Below are 19,367 nucleotides of genomic sequence, written 5' to 3' on the forward strand. Positions count from 1 at the left end.
TTATACCAGTTCTCTGTGTGTATATGTGTGTGTGTGTATATATATATATGACATTTTTATATATATGCATTTTCATATGTGTATATATATGACATTTATATATATATGTGTGTATGTGTGTTTTCAGATATATAGAGAGATATATATGGGATTTATATATATATATCTGCCTTTTCATTTCACACCTTATTTGGGCAGTTACTCCAGAACATTGTCTTAGGGACAAATACCCAGTTCCACTTTCCAGTGAAATAATGCACATCATGCCGCTCACAATCTCTCATTGCTTAATGCGTGTGTCAGGGTGCATGGGGCGTGTTCAGGCTATGACTACCAGGAAGCTTTGCCAGCTGGTTGCTCACCCTGGTGAGGCTGCTCAGTGGGGTGCCAAACAGGGATGAGGTGCCTGCCAAGAAATGGGACTGCCCCATCCCTCCAAAACCTCTTGCAGCAGTTTTGCTGCTCATCAGCAGTGCCTCATCACAGCATCCTGGGCTGTGACCCGCACCATATTGCTCCATCACTATCCATTGTGTTTTTTCTATTCAGTTAGCTTGTCATCCACAGTTCTTTTCATATTCCAGTCAGGTCACCTACATTGCACTCAGCCTGCCCCTTCAAATGCCCCTGAATGTATTTATTATGACAGTCAGAAGCTTGATAGCATTTAATAATATTTCTTATGAGCAGATTCTGTTTACGGATCCCACAGCCCTGCCTCAGTGTCAGGTCATCCTCTTGCTTTATTGGCATTTTAGCAACACTGCACTGAGGCATGAAAGGAAAAAGCTAAAATTGACTGAGATAGTAAGTTCTGTATTCTGGTGTAAATAAAACCCTCTGCATACTCAATGCATCTCTTCTCCAAATGTCAAAATCCAGTGACTGTCAGGACTTGATACATAGGACACATTTTGACAGCTTATGAAGTATTTGGGGGGGGGGAGTGGAAAAAAAACAAAAACCACCAAAAAAACCACAAACCCAGAAAACACCAAAACCTATTTCCAAACAATTTCTGCTCTAGAAAATCATATTTTCAGCCCTATTCATCAAATCAGACAAAAAATGGTCTACAAGGAACCTCAGGTGGTCAATGAGTTCAACCCCTGACCTGAGGGTGTCCTGTACCTTCCTCCTGTCTCACAGATTTGTCTAATCTCTACCTAAAAGACCTGCCACAACAGATATTTCATATTCTTCCCAAACATCCCACTCTCCTCATCATTAGAAATGACTAAACTGCTGCAGTTTCAGCCTGTTGTTATTTCTTCTTCTCTCAGTGCATATGGAGACTGGATTATTTGTCTTCATCTTCACTAAGCAGAACCTGCAGTTACACCTGCCCAGGTCTCAGCTACAGCATCTGTGCTAGTGGTTCACCATGGCAGATCTGGTTGTATTAATGCAGAGAAAAAGGTAATCAACTCAATTGGATCCCTGCTTCTCAGAAATTAGAAGGTACAAAGATGTGTTAGATTACCAGTCCTTTCTCTCTGCCTATTGAAGGTTGTTTCTAACATCATTGTTCATTTTTCTAAGTATAAAGTTCCACCACTTTTAGGGAGAAGCTTTTCTTTAGTCCACAATCAGAAAGTTTTCCACATATTCATTGTATTTTGACCGATTTTTCTTTGCACTTCTAAAGATACTTGACACGATTGGATTCCCTAAAGTGATTGGTACTGTGACAGTAATAGAAGTAGAAGAAAACCCACAATTTGAGCATGTTCAAAAACCTGCATCTTCATTGTGGAGCTAGCTGCTGATTTGGAGAGCCCAGTAACACATGCTTTCCAGTCAGTATATGAATTTGCTGTCTCCCAAACTAATATTTCTCCACCTCAAAAGTCCCAAAGTGAACAGCTCTTCCTTGCTTTGTGGTCAAAAGCACCACCTTGCCACTGTTGTCTAAAAGAGATGTGATTAATCATGCATTGACTATAAAGGGAGCCTGGGGTCACTACCTCTGCCCCAGGCACCTACAGGGTAAACATCTAAAGCTAGATGCAGCAAATTCCATTTCTGTGAGTCCTAAGTGGATGCACCTTCTAAAAACCACAGCAGCCTTTGCAAGGCACAGGCATGACAGGGATTTGCATTCCTTATCCGCTTTATCTTGATCTGACATGATAAGTTAAGGTTTAAGAACCACAGGGCCTTATTCAAACTGTGAAGTTTAAAAGCCTGATGTAGACATCTCAGCCACTTCTTTTGGACTAATCTTTGCACTAGTAGTAGTAGTGAATAAACTAGTAACTTGTACAGGTATTTTGAATATACTCTTCCATTGCCACCTTGCCAAGTATAAAATACGAATGCTTGGTTAGGTTGGGTTGGGTTGGGTTGGGTTGGGTTGGGTTGAGTTGGGATGGGTTGCATTGGGTTGGGTTGGATTCAGTTCAGTTTGGTTGCGTGGGGTTGTGTTGGGTTGTGTTGGGTTAAGTTAGGCAAAGCTATCTAGAAAGGCATAGGTGTAAGTCCTCTGCTCAGCCCAGCATACAGCTCCTGTTGTGTCAATACGAATTATGCTGTTGCTGTGAAGGTAGTGCAGGCTCCTGAACTTCTTTGCTTGTATGGCTAAAGGTGGAAAAAATACAGATAAGAAACCCCCCCTCTACTCAGAACTAAGCTTTTTATAGAAAATCAATCTGCATGTCATTTATTTGCAAGACTTGTGAGTCAGTATTTTACCGTACACTCCCCCATCTCAGAATGATTGAAATTTGCTTTGCTGTAACCAGAGAATAAGAATGATTTTTCATGCGTGCAACTTAAAATAAGCTCTGGAAATCATTCATGTCATACAATTTCTGGTTTTACATCTGCATTACTAATTGACATAAAATCTTTTAAAAAACCATTGTTTCTGCTATACTGGAATTTAGTTGTTACTCTTTAGCAGTCACTCAAGAATGCTTCCTCTGTGATAAAATGGAAATTAATGACAAGGATAAAAAAGTAATGTGAATTCATGCCGCAAGATTTCCTCACCAACTCATTCTTATAGATAGAGCTTTCTAAGAAGTAAAAACAAGCTGGTAGAAGTTATTAAAAGCAAATTGCTGAGCAGAGATATTTTCTGCACAAGGACTTTTTATTGGCACAGGGCATTAGCCAGTCTAAAGACACTCTCCGGAACTTTGTTGTGAAACTGCCCAGCACAGAGAGGAGGAATAAACTGCACTTCTCTATCTGATGCTGTTGCTACCTTGCCTCTGGTTTTCTCTATGTTAGATTTAAGTTACAGCAAAGACTGCAAGACCTCAGAGACGGGGGTAGTATTGGGTGTCATGAAAGAATCAGATCTCAGCATCATTCCTGCCAGTGCAGCTTGTATCTTGGAGGAGACTTCTCCCCATGCGAGAGGAAAAGCTGAGTCTGATTTGTCCAGCTGCCCTTGATCTTTCATTTCCATATCCTCCACAGCCCTGTCTTCATGCTTCATGATGGCTGGAGCTGGTGCCAGGCAGTGGATGCTGGCTACACATCTATTTTGACCTGAGCCCATATTATTGAGCTTCCCTGACCCTGACCCTTGAGCCAAACACATTTCACTCAGTGTTTCTGCAAGGTACATTAGAAATACTGCTGTCATCAGCATCTAGTTCACTCATGTGCTGAAGTAATCAAATGAAATTCAGGTGATAAAACAGCACATAGCCAGGAAAATCTAACTGTACAGTGTCTTGTTGCTCCAGGATATCTTGAGACACTCCACAAAGACATTTAGTAATAATGCCTGTTGGGACCAGGTCATAATCAAAAGTAAAGGAAAACAAGGGAGTCTTCAGTTTTAATTTATGCCACAGTAACGGTGTTGACTCTAGCAGTGAACTGGCATGCTTTAAGGAACCTGGTTTTTTAAAGAGTCAAAACTGTTCTAGATATTGTGAAAAATACTGTCAGGTCAAATGTGAGGCTGAAGTAACAAATTAACTAAGCGGAAGCAAAGAAATATGTTTTCTTAGCTTTCTTTTAAAAATCCAGTAGAAGTTTTTCTTTCAAATTAAAATAAATAAATAAATACTAAAGTAAAAAATCTTTGGGTCTGTTTTCCAGTTTTAAAAAAACTAAACAAACAAACAAAAAAAAGGAAAGCTATTTTGCATTCTACTGAGAAGTACAAATTCTAAATACCTGCAACTTGTAAGCGTAATGGAGTAGAGTAGCAAATGTAAGACCTGAAGGCTTTGGGGCTGAACTTGATCCAGATGGTGCAAAATATTTCTGCCTGTTGGCAGCTTGTCAGTCAAAGAAAATACTGATGGAGTCATTTCTTCAGTTAAATGAGCAATTTAAATACATGCATTTCATAGATTTTCCAGTTTCTTCAGCCTGATAATTGTGTGGAGCTTATTTATAAGGTAACATTGTTTCTTAAGTGGCCATAATTCTAGGAACTACAGTGTCAGTGTTTTCTGTCCCACAGGTATGTGCCATCCCTGCTTAGGTAAGAGAAATGTTTAAGATGGTCACTGACATAAAGATAGGTAGTGTAACATTCACATTGGTCACAGATTGAATGTAACATGGTGAAAATTTGCTAGCAGAGGTAGAATGCAAAGTTTACAGCTGAGTTAATGGCTTCTCTTCTAAGCTGTTCCAGCAGAAATTTGTGCTGAGTTTAATTTCACGTGTCTGCTGTTTTTATAACTTGTTGTCTAATGCCCTGAATTAAATGGTAGGAAATTTGCATGTATGTATAGATGTCATAGTTACTTGGCTTTTCTTCTAAAAAAGTGGTTGAAAAGAAAAACGTATAGCATTGGCAATAGATATTGTCAAAGAATTAGAAACAGAACAGTTTTCTTCTAGTAGTATTTCACACAAAGCTCCAGAAGAGTGGGCTTTAACACTCATCGAGGCGATACTCTATATTTCACATCTTTATTTCTAGCTCACTCAAATTCAATCAGTTCAGTAATGAGTGATTTAGTAACTCACAAGCCATGTTTGGAAGGTTATAGGGACACAGGAGCTGCCAACCTTGGTCAAAGCCAAAGTCCATCTAATTTGATATCCCGTCTGTGAGACTGCTAGTGTGAGATGCATTACTGGAAGATGTAGGAACTTCACCTCCTACACAAACCTCACACCAGTCTTTTAGAGATTGACTTTGGTTTTGCTTGCCCATGCCTTTATGTTTTATAATTTTAGCTGTAAGGCCTAAATAAATCAACATTTTAAATGAAAACCATGAGCCTGGTATGATTTGCTATCTCCTGAGACAGGCCTTTGCCATAACTCATCCTGCCACTCCAGTCACCTCTGAGTGCAAACACTCTTCCTTTAACTCAAAAGGGCAGTTCAAAAGATAAGTCTGCTCTGATTATCTTTCAGTGAATCCTCTGAAATCACGTAGGTATTGTAAATATTCCTCCGCTACTACCTTCCCAAAATGAAAGTAATAAAGGTTTTATGCAACTTAATCCTTTTACACAACGGTCCATTTTATGCAGTAGTTTACCCTTGCACAAGGCAAGTGCACAGCACTTGATTGCACAAATAAATGGTTCCACAAAAAGCAGTGATAAAGGAGCAAGTTGGGTTTTTTTTTAACAGCACAGATAACTAACACATTCTGCATCTTTATTTATTACTGAGGTTAATTCAAAAGATTGCACAGAGGAGATCAAAACCCTCAGTTTCATTTGCAAGTATAAAGAAGCACCAGCAGTTAACTGGGAATCAGATTTAAGAAAAAGATAGGAGAAAATAGCTGATGAAAACTGAGGAATGTAGATGAAGCTGATAAAGGCCCTACTGTGTGCTCTGTAGGAAAATCTGTGGGTCTGGGCCAGTGATCAGACAGCCCCAAACCTCTGCCATGCACACTCCAATGTTACTGCTGATCTCTGAGGCTCTTTCAGCATCGTTGTTGCACAAAGGATGCTGAGGCAGGTTCACGTGTGCAGATTTATCAGTGGGATCAGTAGCTGATGGCATACATCAGCTCTAAGAGGGAAAGTTACTTTTTGGGAAAAAAAAATTAAAAAGAACAGAGGAAAATTTGGGACAACATTGCCAAACACTGAATACACTTTCTAAATCCAGAGACAGCCTTCAGAAAGGAAAGGAAGACCTTCACTGCCCATGTGACTGCAGTGAGCCCAGCGAGGGCAAAACCCACGCTGGACCCCAGCACAGCTCTGCGAGACTGGATCTGTGAGCATCTCATCACAGAAACACAGACATTAGAGTGGAGAGAGGCTTGTTATTTAGCTCCTTTCCCTTCACAACCCCCTCCTCTCCCAGCACTGCAGTTATTCCCCACAGTACTTACTATTAGCAGATTTGTTTTAAATGTGAAAAATGATCTAGGCTTTTCCACTTCCCTTGGGGCAGATTATTCTACATCCAAATTGATTTCACTGTCAAGGAGATTTGCCCTTTCTTATTTTCACACTATTAATTTCAGTGTTTCTGCTTGAACAAATCCTTCCCACCCTCTTTGTCTACAACCTTCAGATACTTGCAAACGACCTTGGCTGTCACATACGCAAGGTTTTTACGTTGGCATTTCAATCCTGCTGACAATGGTGCAATGTAAATTACCACAGATGAGTACTCCCTTCGTACCTTGCACCAAGTTAAATACATGTTTGCAGAATTGGAAATACTGCTTTTACATGCTTTCTTGAAAGTCTATTAGTCTTTCTGTTCCCCTGGCAGTTTGTGTTGCTTTTAACTGTTGTTTTGTTAGGAATTAAAACTGCGTTGCTGGCTGACAAGTGGCATTACATCAGTCTTAAAAAAAAGATTAGTAAAATTTCACATTTATGAATACTAAGCAACACTACCCTTGTCTGTAGAAGCTAGACAGCATGGAGTTTTTAATCAGGCTTGTACTTTTCCATTTTGGATTTCCAAGATCCAAATCTCCCTGCAGCTTCATGGGAAAACTAAACAAGCAGAGTTATCTTCGCCTGAGCTTCTTCTCACCCAGTTTGTTCTCACTTATCAAAACAGATCATGGTGCAAAAATTCAATAAAGAATTACTATAGCCCAGGCTTGGGTTTTCTGGTTGGGGGGTTTTGGGGGGTTTTGTGTGTGTGTTGGGTTTTTTTTTTTCACAAATACTTGCAGTATCTAAGAAAATGTAAGGTTGAACTTAACAGAATAGGGACATCCTTCCCCCTGCATTTCATAAAAAGACATAGAGAAGTTGGGAAGTGCTGCTTGCCAGTGTGGTCAGACTGAGAACGAAAGATATATCTCTTAAAGACTATACTGTGTGGTCACTATACAACCAGGCTTACAGTTGCCACTAACAACTTCTTAGCTTATCTTCTAAATGTCTGCATGGATGCCATAAAGAGATTTTTTTGTGTGTGAGCCAGTCCATGGCCAAGTTCGTGGCTGCACCAGGAATGCAAGAATGTCTCAGTAGCATTGGCTTTCTTCCAGACTTCGTCAAATCACTTAACCTGAGCACACTTTGTTATCTTTCTTAATAAAAGAAACTGCCATGGTTTCAGTGGTAGTATGCACCAGGTCATAGCCTTGACTTAGTCCCCCACAAAGTGGCTGTAAGGAGGACACTGCTATGGTCCCTGTATTGCAGATGGGACAGATGGCAGAAGATCCCACAGTGTGGTTTGACCCATGTTCCCTGGACCGTGCTGCCATGCTAACTGCAAAACCACTTTTCACATAAAGCACATATACTAACATAGGATTCTCTGCAGAAGTTTGTTCTGGAGACTTCATGTTCATCGTGCACTAGGAATTGCTAGGTGAAAAAGCCCACTGTAAAAGCAGAGAGGAGATACATATGTTTGGAAGGAGAAATAACACTGAGTATCTGTCACAGTCCGAAACTTTTCTTTCTGGTGTGAGTGTGACTTTTTGGTATGATGGGAGAGGTTTAGCATGTAGAGGTTTAATAGTGTTGGAGTGCCCAAACCTTTATTAAAGTGAGTGCTCTAACAGAGTGAAAGAATGTCCCTAACAGAAAAAAAAAGTGAATTAAATACAGAGAAAAGGATTGCAGGGACATAATGTTGATTATGAACTTTGTAGATTTTTGTAGAATCCTGTATAAGCGAGGCCTTTTCATTTAAGTTAGGCCAAAAGCAGGCATTAAAGGAGAATAATTAAAAAAAAAAAAAACAAAACCCACAAACAACCAAACACAGCATGACAGATGAGCAGCAGTAAAATAAATGAGTTTCTCATATACACTGCTAGACCAATCTCAGAACAAGACTGACATAGATGATCATGTAACATAAAAACCAGACCAAAGCTTAGCACAAACTTGCCTAAAAATACGTGATAAATGAAATTCATCTACACCCTGTATACAAGAATTTCACAGCCAGTGCTCTGGAACAGCTTTTTCTCAGGTGAAACACTGGTTCCCAGCTCATGACTGAGGATTAGCATCGGTTCAATGAAATACCAAAATAAAGCATTCCCAGTGTAGTTGGGAGTTTAATGGTCTTATGGTTTTTAGAGGATACAGTTGCTTTTAGAGCTTTTAGAGCATCAAAAGAAATCTTTACCCAACATATTAGGCTCTTCTGCAAAACGTTAAAGAGGGGAACCTCTACCAAGACCACAGCTGCACTGAACAGTGTGGGCTGGATCTGCTACATTGTGAAAAAAAACTGGGAAAGCTCAAAGTAAACAATTATATACTTGCCTATTGCAGTATGGTACAACGATCAAATTACTGGTATGCTATTCTTTGTGATGTTTACCACTATAAAGCAAATTTTGAAATTGGATGGTTTATTCAACATTACATGAAAATTTCCTTTTTAAAAAAATTATCCTATTAGCTGATGAGCAACATACATATGGCTGCTGCACCTAGGGAACAGCATTTAGAATACAAAAACAATATGACATAAAAAAATACCAAAGGAGGTTCTGAAGAAGAAACACATGGTGTCCTAATGTCTGTCACAACCAGGGAAGGTTGCTATGTGTAAGCCAGACTTGCATAACTGTGACATCTGGGGATACTTTAGTCAAACAAGAGTGCACATCACATTTTTTTCTTGGTTTCTTCAAAACACAGTCTATCTCTAAGTAGAATCAAATAAGAAATCAATCCACGACATCGGTGAAAGTTTTTTCTCCCCTTTTTTTCTGAGAAAGGACTCTTTTATCACAGTTCAAGTGCTGTCAAGAGTAACCTCATTCTTCAGCCATCAAACAGTACTTGAAAATTTCATTTGCTTTTGAGTCTTAGGCACTATCCAGAGTTCCTCCTAATGCTGATTCCTAGGTTACTGGTAGCCTGTGTGAACAGCAGCAGTGAGGTATAAAAGGAATCTTTGGTACAGGTTTTTCCCTGTGACTGAAATGCCCAAGTTATTTGCCATTACAGGATTTTACAATATTCATAGCAAAGAAATTGTGACTTGTACAGGAATCCATTTTCAGGCATATTTTCACTGACTTTCAGAAACTTTGCCTGCACACTGCTGGATCCAGCCTAAGCCTGGAATCACAATTTCAGTTGCAGTTGCATGCAACTTTTGCATCAGGCTGAGAGATCTAGGCAAATACCTCTCCTTTATCCTACGGTTATTTCACAGCTCTCCTGCAGCACAGGGAGCCCCAGTGAAAACTGGCTCCAGACGATTTGACAGGTCTCAAAGTTTCCATTTTATAGAAACAAAATCTCTTGAAAACATACATCTGAAGTTTGCAGTTTAACCTTTACCACCATTCCTCACATGCATGATCCTGTCTTAAAAAACAAAATATCTATTCAGGGTTGGTCTCTGCTCTCCATCGACAGAACAAAATCTGGAATTAACACAGTGTGTCCGATAAAAACAGGGGTTTATTCTGCCTGAGTCTCCCGCTCCAGTCTTTGCCAACCTCCTTATCTCTATATGTTAGAGATACATATTGTGGTATCTGTCAGAAGCATTTCACTAGGTGTCTGCAGGATTTCATATCCTTAAGGTGGAGACCATCAGCCTGAGTTTAATTACATTTATATTGGATACAAAACCAAAATCAAGCCTCCTGTCTTTGGTTTCTTGTGAATCAACATGTACTTACTGGACAAGAAAATAAATACTTGGTAAGCCCATTCATTTAATACCAAGGACTAATTATTTTTATAAGTTTGCAGGATCGAACCCATTTTAGTGTTTATAATATTTTACAATTTCTTTATTTTAAATATTAACCCTCTTGCTATACTATGATTGTGTATATGGTCATTGACATAAATATACACATTGATTAATCTGTAAAAATATTAACACATGCATAAGCATACTTGCTTAGGGATATTAATAAGCTAAAAGTCAGCTTTATTTTAAGAAAAATGCTTTTTAATGGTGTAAAAGCAGTGACACAGTTGGACACAATAGTCACCTGCTATGAATTGCCAGATTTTGATTGCCCAAATTGAAGTGGAACAATATTGTATTAAAAAGGCAATTCCAATACTTGGAATTGGAAAAGGAGAAAAAGTTTATAGAACACTAGATCTATCTACTTTGAAATATACTGTTAGATCATGCATAAGCTTGAAAAAAATACATGTTTTTCTGGTGAAAATGGACTTTCTGAAATTTTTGCTCTAGATTGTTGGGGAAAAAATTGAAAAACATTGTTTGCCAGTGTTATTCATTGTATAATCTCTGTGAAACACAGCATATTTACTTGTTGATTTGATAACATTCTCTTTAATTCTAAAGTGAAAAGACATTTGGTAATGAAATGATTGTGGTTTTCAACCCCCTTTGTTTTTTGAGGTGCTATTGTGTATATGTATTTGTTTCCCTTTTAAAGTGCAATGCCTATAGTATTACTATGTCAAATTCAGATGAATCGTGATAAACAACATTTTCACAATGGGAAATGTTAACATGCTACATTCCTTTCTTTGGAAAAATAAAAGAAATGATCACAGAAAACACATTTTAATTTAATTATATCCTTTAGGTCATTAAAGTGATGTAATGTGCATGTCAGTCCTCTTTTCACCCACAGATTACTTTAATCCTTCATGTGCAGTTGTTTTTTTTTTAACTCTGGCTTTCTTTCATATTTGCTTTGTTTTGAAATTGCATGCTGTCTGGATTATTTGTGCATGACCTCCAAATTAATTTTGCATTGAATGTTTACATACTCTGAGAGATTTTCATGGATCATTTATTCTACATGTGCATTTTTTCCTTTGTTTTCAGTTACTGAACTTTAAATATGCTTGAAATGTAAAAGTGGCATGAAACTTTTGTGACACAAGTAGGCAACTATTTTAATAGAGATTTTCAGTACCTAACTTCACATCTTTCAGAAATACCTATTCTAAACTATATTTTATGCTGTGCTTCCAACATGTAAAAAAAAAAAGTTATGTTCTGAAATTCTAAATATATCCCGTTTCAGAACTGGAGCCAAATACTGGTTATATTTCATTTGAGCAATGACAGACACTTGAGATTGGTCCTTAGAATGGGTTAAGAAGGTCTCTGCTCTCCTGGAGGTGATCACTTGCAAAGTCGTGTGTCTAGGCATTGCATAATTTCAGTATGGGAGACAGTGTAGATCATTGTCTGATGGACAACATAGATCACTTCAGATAAGCACCCTCTGGAAAAACAAGCTTCTCTCAATTGACTGCACAGAGACCCAAATTCCTCATTTAGTATCTGAATTAAATGCCCCAAGGAGACGTATCCTGCTCTTACACAGTACAGTGATATGAGCCCTTGTGGCTATAAGGTAAAAGGTTTTATCATGTAAAAAAGCCCAATTTCTTCCATGTTAATTCCCCATTTGAAGATTTAAAGCAATGTATGTTACCCAACATGCAATGAAATACTGCTTATCAGCAGAATTGCATCTCTAAATCACATAAAACTAAAAGCATATCCAGAGGAGCCTAATGAGTAAATGCACGTGTATAAAATAAATCAAAGTGTTTTTTTTAAATTATGGAGAAAAATAAAGCATGAAAACACACATAAGAAGTTGTCGATTAAAAGGCCAAATGAAATACTATGAAACCAGCAGCAGTTACCAGAAAAGAATATTTGATTTTAATTGGCATAGGGCTGAATTTGCATACCTACTACAAGCAAATCAAAGGCTTCCACTTTCCTATTTGCAGTCTATTCTTTTTCAGCCAGTTAATTAATTCTGTGCACAGTCTGCCACGATTAAAGATGAGTGGCTTGATCTCAAAGCATGCTGAGCCATCTGTAGCCTTTCATCTGAACAAGCCAAACACACTAGATTCCAAACAAGTAGCTGAAGATTGTGATTTGAGACCTCTGTAATCAAATCTATCCAGTCTCCAGGGGCTTTGCCTTCAACCTGCAGAACTCACCGCAACCACCTCTGGTTCTTTGCAGCCGCTTGGTTTGGACTGATTTGAGTCACTACAGTTCTCTCCACTTTTACAAACTAGTTGTTTTGTCAGCATGAGTGTGACAACAATTAGACGTCCCTGTTTTTGCCCCATGCCTTTTCTCCTTCACAGTCATTCAATGACAAGCGTAAAAAGAACTTCATCTTTTCACGAAAATTCCCATTCTACAAGAGCAAGGAGCAGAGTGAGCAGGAAACAAGTGATCCAGAACGTAAGTAACCTCTTGGAGACGATGGCACATGCAGCAGCACAAAAAATGGGTGACACGCATGATACCAGTATCCCACACATCTAGGCAAATATCTGTTGTAGGCAGGCAGGAGAGGTATTACTACTGTGACCAATGTGTGACTGCAGTTTGGATCCAGCTGGTCCTTCCATCCCTGGAAACATCATCTTCAGAAGAAGAAAAGTGACCTTGACTTTTGGAAGAGCAAATGTGGCTCCTCAAAGTTGTTGTGGTACCTGTCATAAATCCAAACCTGTCTCTGATTAAATATTCCCTGATCAGAACTGGCTCAAAATCAGGCAAATGTGATTTCTTTCACCAGACTAAACTAAAGGACTATTTGTTAAAAGGTCTGCTCTAGTCTTTTTTGGCCTTTGACATTCTCCGAGTTGATTGCCATGGGCAGCTTCACTGACAGTTTAACAATTAAATGAAGCAACCATGCTAACAGCTTAAAGAAATAAATCAGATTTTGGAACGTGTACCTCCCCAGGCATTTATTGCTGGCTTAAATTGTATAGATAACCAGCGTTATTCAAAATATATGCTAGTTCCAAGCCCAAATAGTCACTTTTTTTCTTAATAATTCTCCTAAATTTATCTGGTGAGGATTGTTTCTGGAACTTTATCTGGTTGTTCCTTCTTCCTCACAGCTCCAAAAGCCATGTATCACGGGCACTCACTTTTTCATTGGCTGCATTCCCATCGAATATGGGTCTAAAGCTGTTTCAGAAAGAAAAAGCAGGGATCCAGATTGCTCAATCAACATGGTCAGTCATGGTAGTATCCATTTCAACTCCACTGACTTCTTCCTTCCTCTTCTGCGGCTGTTCTTCCTTTCTCATTGCTCTCTCTGGGGACTTCCGTGCAGGACATCCCCGGATTAGGTGACGACGGTTATGGAACAAAGACTCTGAGTAAGTTCCCAGGAATGGTCACTGTAAATCTTTTTTTGTTTTGTTTCGTTTTGGCTTCTGTTCCTTCTCTGAGGACCCTCCACTCCTAGCATGCACAAGATAGAGTTTTATTTGTTACCCAGCTGTGAATGCATTAAAAATGTTTCAATCGTTTTGTTCTGCATGACAATATTAAATAACATACAGTGTATCGAGCAGACACTTTCACTTCTTTTGTAATAACACCTTTTGTTTCTGACAGTATGTTATTGTTCCCATCATGGCAATTCTGTAGAGTAGCATATGTAGAACTCGTTTCGCTGCCTAGAATGTTCTTTTCAGCAACAATCCCTCCCTCTCCATCTAAAGGGAAAGTTAAACATTTTAACTTGATCACATCCCGAGGAGATCAATAGAAAAATTATTTTATGCTGTTGCTTCTGCATTTTCAGCTTTTTGCATGGGAGTGTTTGTTACTTTGCTGGATTTTAGATTAGTATTTGTTATTAATGAAAGAAGTCATTTGCAGGCTAGAGAAGACCATGCCTTTTCCCAAGCTAATTTTGGACCCATTTCACCATTAGCATCCTATTCTCTGTCATGCAACCTTAATCAATTTCTTCTTCTGATGCAGCAATCCTGCCACAAGACTTGGCATTGCAGAATGTGTAATGTGTCAGCTAATTGTTCAGAAACAATTTTGCTTCCTTGAAAGTTAGACCAGAAAAATTGTATAGAGTGAAATATTTGCAGCTGATTTCTATATAAATAGCTACATTATATTCTGTACCCAGAGCTAAATAATTTAAACAAAACGCCATTTGCATGTGTTTGGCTGCTTCTTCCTCAGTTCTTACTCTTTTTCTTAAGCACCTGGTAATTGGAGCAAAATGTGTGTGAATGTTAACATTGCATCACCTACTGTTTTGTATGTGATTTTTAATTGCAGGAGTGCACATCCCTGCACACAATTTTAGAGGTTATTCTGTTTCTGTCTGATTTGTTGAAGTGATATTTTAATGGTTTAACTTTAAGCCATAGAGTAGCTCACAATTTAAAGATGAAAGCTTCATCTCTTGTATGAAGAACAGTTCTTCAAGACTTGTTTTATCAGTGATAGACAGCAAATGTGGCGGCCTCCTGAATTCTAACCATTGTGCTACTTTAAGTGTCATAGCAGCTCATTAGCAACAAATGCAGATCCTTCCCTGCTAAAGAGAATACTTCTGATCTGATAACTCTCCTGAATGTCCATGTCCTTACAAAGACAAATCTCCATAATATCCAAACATTTGGAAGGAGATAACTGAATTCTGCAAATTTCTAAGGGAAAAGTAACACAGGGGTATTATATTATATAGGCTCTAGTTTCTCTGTTAATATTGCACCTAGCTTTCAGTTACTGACATACCTCTAGACATTCCCACTCATCCAAATTTCACTACTATTCAAGTCAAATGCGCTTTTTGATGACAGTTCTTTCTATGAAATATATTTATTCTTGTTTAATATGGTTCTTCATGGTCCTGTATAGACTATTAGTTTGAGACAGTCCTCGTTAACTTGCTACAAAATGTCTGAAAGTCATATTGTTTTCTTCAAAATGTAAGGTGGGTTTTCTAAAGCTTCTTACTAAGCCCAAAATCAGACTTCCTCACTACTATTTTTATCAGATATCATCCCCTCTTATTTGTGCTGCTCCAGTAACCCCACCAGTCCCACTCCACAAACCCTAAGCCATTAGATTGGTACATCAGGGAAATGCAGCACCTTGCAGAGAAGAGGTGGTCTTGGCACTGTTCCCATAGTCATCCTTCATGATATCCATGCAAGGTCTACTCTGGGTTTATCCCAGGGGATACTTGGCTTTTATGAGTTCCTTCTTTTACTGGGAATGTTTAGAGGCAGTTGCAGGTGAGTGTTGTCAGTCACTCACAGCCTAATCTGCCCACTTGTTTAATGCCAAATATTGGACTGATTTGTCATGAGGTGACTTATTTGTACCCATTGTCCCTTTAAACCACCATGTCTTTCTCCTTAACCCAGGGTGGCTCCCCACTGTACAGCCTTTACACCATTGGCTTCTAAATTTCCTGGGCCAGCTGAAAAGTTTCAACTGTCAAATGATCTTTCAGGTGCAAAGAAATCAGGATTTCTACTAGAGATAATATGAAAACCACTGTTTAATGTGGTTCTGCAGACCTCCTGAAGACCATATCGCATGGTATGACTGACCATAAACAGTCTGCTGACTATTGTTTGGGAAGAGCTACTTCACACGGTGTAGGTTGCATCTTCCTTTAAAGAATATAATAGAAACAGGACAGCAGATTTGCCAGACAACAAGCCTGACCCATCGTGGTAGTTCTTATATCCCTATTCACCCATCCAGACTGGTCTGGTAAAGGTTTTCATACGCTAGTTCAAATCCTGAGGCTACACAATATCTGAAAAAAGATTTATTCCATTTTTTTTCCTTAGTTTTGTCATAGGCTTTGTCTTCTTTTTTTGAACAGGGTAAAATACACACAGTTACAAGACTTGATATCAAAACCATTTTCATGTTAATTTGTTAACCATTCGGGGTAGTGCATAGTGATTAAAGACGGCCACAGGTCAGAAGTTTAACAGGGACAGTTCCCATGCGTTAATGACACATGTTACTGATAGCACAGAATAATATGAGCAGACACTCAGGTTTCATGAAATTACTCAAGATGTCCAATGAGATGCAAATGGACCATAATATACTTTGAAGTTATGTGAGATGCCCTTAACTGTCTCATCAAGAAGAGACATGGCCTTTCCATGACACATATCACTAGCTAGTACACAGAATCTCTGAGATGCCACAAGAGAGAAAGCTTTCATTTTACCTGTGTAAATTATCAGTGTAAATTACCTGTGTAAATAGAGTTTTCAGGTGATGTCACTGCATAGTTTTTATTTCCTTTCTGCACAACTACCTTTGCATGATTGTGGCAGTTCTTTTAAGTTTCTGCAGCTCTGTGGTGCTTGGTTATGTTCTTTAATTTGCTGTACTGTTCTTGCAGAACATGTTTCTTCTAATGCCAGCGATAGTGAAAGTAGCTACAGTAAGTTACTGCTTTCATTAGAGTCCTTTTACTTTGCATTGCTTGTTTTGTTTGTTTCTTTTATTTTGTTTCTGTCCTTGCTACTCCTTTGTTAATGTTATAAAGACAGTTGGAGCAAATGGCTTGGAATTCAAATTTACAACCACATTTCAAGTACAAAGCTACGAAAGAAAACTGGCAACCTTTATAAGAGAACGGAGGAAGGTTGTTATTTGGGATGTATTCTGGGACATAAAACCAAACCTGGTTTTGGGTAGCCTGTGAAAGTCAGGATTATTTGGTTTAGTCACAAGACGTTTATTTCAGCAGGGAGAGGGCAGTTTCTTGATGATCTTTTGAGAGTAAAATTACACATAGATGTAGTCAAATCTACACAAGACATCCTCTTTACAAGGTCGCAATTTTTACTTCCATTTCTGCATGCCTGTATGAAGGGCTAAGAAATAGTAAAAAAATTTTTGTTGGGCCCTTAATTTTGGCAGTATGGGTTTCCTAATGCATACTGAAGTCCTCAAAAAAAGGTAAGGTAGACCTTCTCCCCTTAAGCATTGCCACTGACTGTCACCAATTACCTGTAAGTGGAGGTCCCAACCCTGCAACCTGATTTGGTTAGAATTAGACTCCATATGATCATATATCCAAGGGATTGTACTTTCTGGGTAATTATTACTAATACCCCAAATTTAAACCAATATAGCTATTTTTCTGGAACTGTTGAAAAGAAAAAAAAAAAAAGGCATTAAATAAATGACTGGAAATGTAATAAACGGAAATTAAAATGATAGATTGCTTGTTAAATCACCCCGTTGTTTAACTTTTTCAAGCCATTTGCTTAGCACATGAGTTTTCCACCAGTCACTCAGCACTTGTGCTAAGCACCCACATACATTCAGGTAATCATTGGTATAATACCTCATATTTACTAGTCGTGATACAATGCATAGCAATTGAGCTCTGTTAATAAATGCCAGTTTGTTTCAGTAAAACAGCTAATCTTATGCAATTCAGGAATGGTAAATTAGTTTGTATGCTCTAGTATTGCAAAGGTTTCCTTGGAAAGCAATTGCCAGAGTCACAAGAAAACAGTAGGCGCTCTTGAACTGCCAAAATCCAATTCTGAACCACTTCATTTTTAATGTGTCCTCTACTTAGAAGGATAGGAGGACTTTGTGTTTGAAATATAAGATGTTCTTTTCCCAGACTGACTTCACAATCACGAATGAGTCAATAGGTTAAATTTTCACAAGTCTGCATGAGTCAAATCTCTTCTAGTTGCATTTATTTCAGGGTGAGCTCAGGGTAAAAATCCAGAGGAGAATCTAGGCTGGTGGCTGAGCACATCCCATGCCTGATGAACTGTCCCAAACAGGAGGCTTAACAGGGGTGCCCAGTTGTAACCAAACATCTGAGGGAGGTCCACAAAAACTAGTTCCCAAATTTCATCATCAGACAGACCAGACAGCCAGTTCCTCATTAGCTGTGCAATAGCTTGAAAGAAAGTGTATGTTTTGAGTGCAAGATAGGGGATAGAAATTATTTGAGGAAGGTAGGTAGGACATAGACACTTGGAAGAAACAATGTTGGGGTAACAACTGCCCATGGCAGGCACTCTCCTTCCAGAGTGATTTCCATCTGGGCAAGCTCCTGTCTCACCCCAGAAGCATCCAGCCTGCATGCTGTTGGCAGGAGCTTCCCACACATTACTGGTATGTCCAGCAACTGCTGCCTAATGGAGAAGACACAGGCAGGGCTCCTTTCTCTGGCCATTGGGGAGCTATGCCACTCAGCAGCAGAGGAAGCCAGTCTTAGGTTATGCCAAGTGAAAGTGGATTCAAAATCCAGCAGCTGGTGCCCAACAGGCTTAATTTCATTTGCTAAGGGTTCATCAGTGTGTGGTGACATGACATTTGAGGACATAACCTTGGGCAACTAGCAACTGTGGTTACCAGCTGGAAATGAGTGTTTCAGATGGCCACAATGGCATATCAACTCACACTTGACTGTGTGCTCAGTTACTGCATGGCCGTAATATATCAGCATATCTCCTGTGGGGACTTAAAGCCCTCCTGAATCCAGCTGGCTGCTCTCTGATCTCCAGGCTACACTGTGGCAAAAGTGCATCCCATCACACAGTCATTGCAGCAAATCTCCCCTAGAAAGGTCTTGACTTGAGAACAAAGAATCGGACAGAGTGAGAGGCAGTTGGTCAGATAAAGCAGTCAAGAAATCGTGAGGGAATGGAGGTAAGAGAGATGAGGCTTGTCATGAAGAAGTTATTTCACTGGAGTTCTGACCTTGTGGGTCTGTTGACAGAGGTCACCGCGAACCTATCAATGTCCTTCATGTGGGAAGAGTAATTATCAGACCTAAACCGCGAACATTTCCTAAAGATGTATTCCTCACTGCCTTCTAATTTATTTATTCCTAATGAAAGGAAAAAAACAATAGGTGCTCAGGGTAAAGCTTATTCTTTGTAGAATGAGACAGCATATTATTATTATTTCTGCTTTTCTTGTTTGCATCTGGGTAGCTGGGAATGGGGCCCAACATCAGTCACTGCCACAGACGGAGTCTGTTTGAACTCCATTTGGAAACAGCCATGTTGCAAAGCTGTTCTTCCTCACGATCTAGTGCCACTTTGAGGAGAATTTGCGTGTTCGTGTAAGGCACTGCAAGTTATTTTACCAGGCCACCATGTGTGTTGCCTTGCAAACTCACCTAGCCCTCAGTCTGCACTGGTGAAACGGGGCATACTGTGAGGAGGAAAAAAAAATGAAGCTGAAAAATTCAT

At 39.1% G+C, this 19,367-nt stretch overlaps 1 protein-coding gene across 23 annotated transcripts in view; it reads left to right on the plus strand.

Annotated features, from left to right (window-relative positions):
- The window catches only part of DLG2 (discs large MAGUK scaffold protein 2), a 1,040,325-nt gene that overhangs the window by 1,001,374 nt on the left and 19,584 nt on the right, over positions 1–19,367 (plus strand). For 13 of the 23 annotated variants that reach the window (XM_055702908.1, XM_055702907.1, XM_055702914.1 and 10 more), the window contains 2 exons: positions 12,468–12,567; positions 16,535–16,576. In XM_055702908.1, coding sequence (XP_055558883.1) covers positions 12,468–12,567; positions 16,535–16,576 — 142 coding nt within the window. Of the gene's footprint in view, positions 1–12,467; positions 12,568–13,456; positions 13,503–16,534; positions 16,577–19,367 lie in introns of all 23 variants that reach the window. The other 10 variants (XM_055702913.1, XM_055702916.1, XM_055702922.1 and 7 more) reach the window with 3 other exon arrangements.

Source organism: Falco cherrug, chromosome 2 (assembly GCF_023634085.1).
Source record: "Falco cherrug isolate bFalChe1 chromosome 2, bFalChe1.pri, whole genome shotgun sequence".
NCBI classification, from domain to species: domain Eukaryota; kingdom Metazoa; phylum Chordata; class Aves; order Falconiformes; family Falconidae; genus Falco; species Falco cherrug.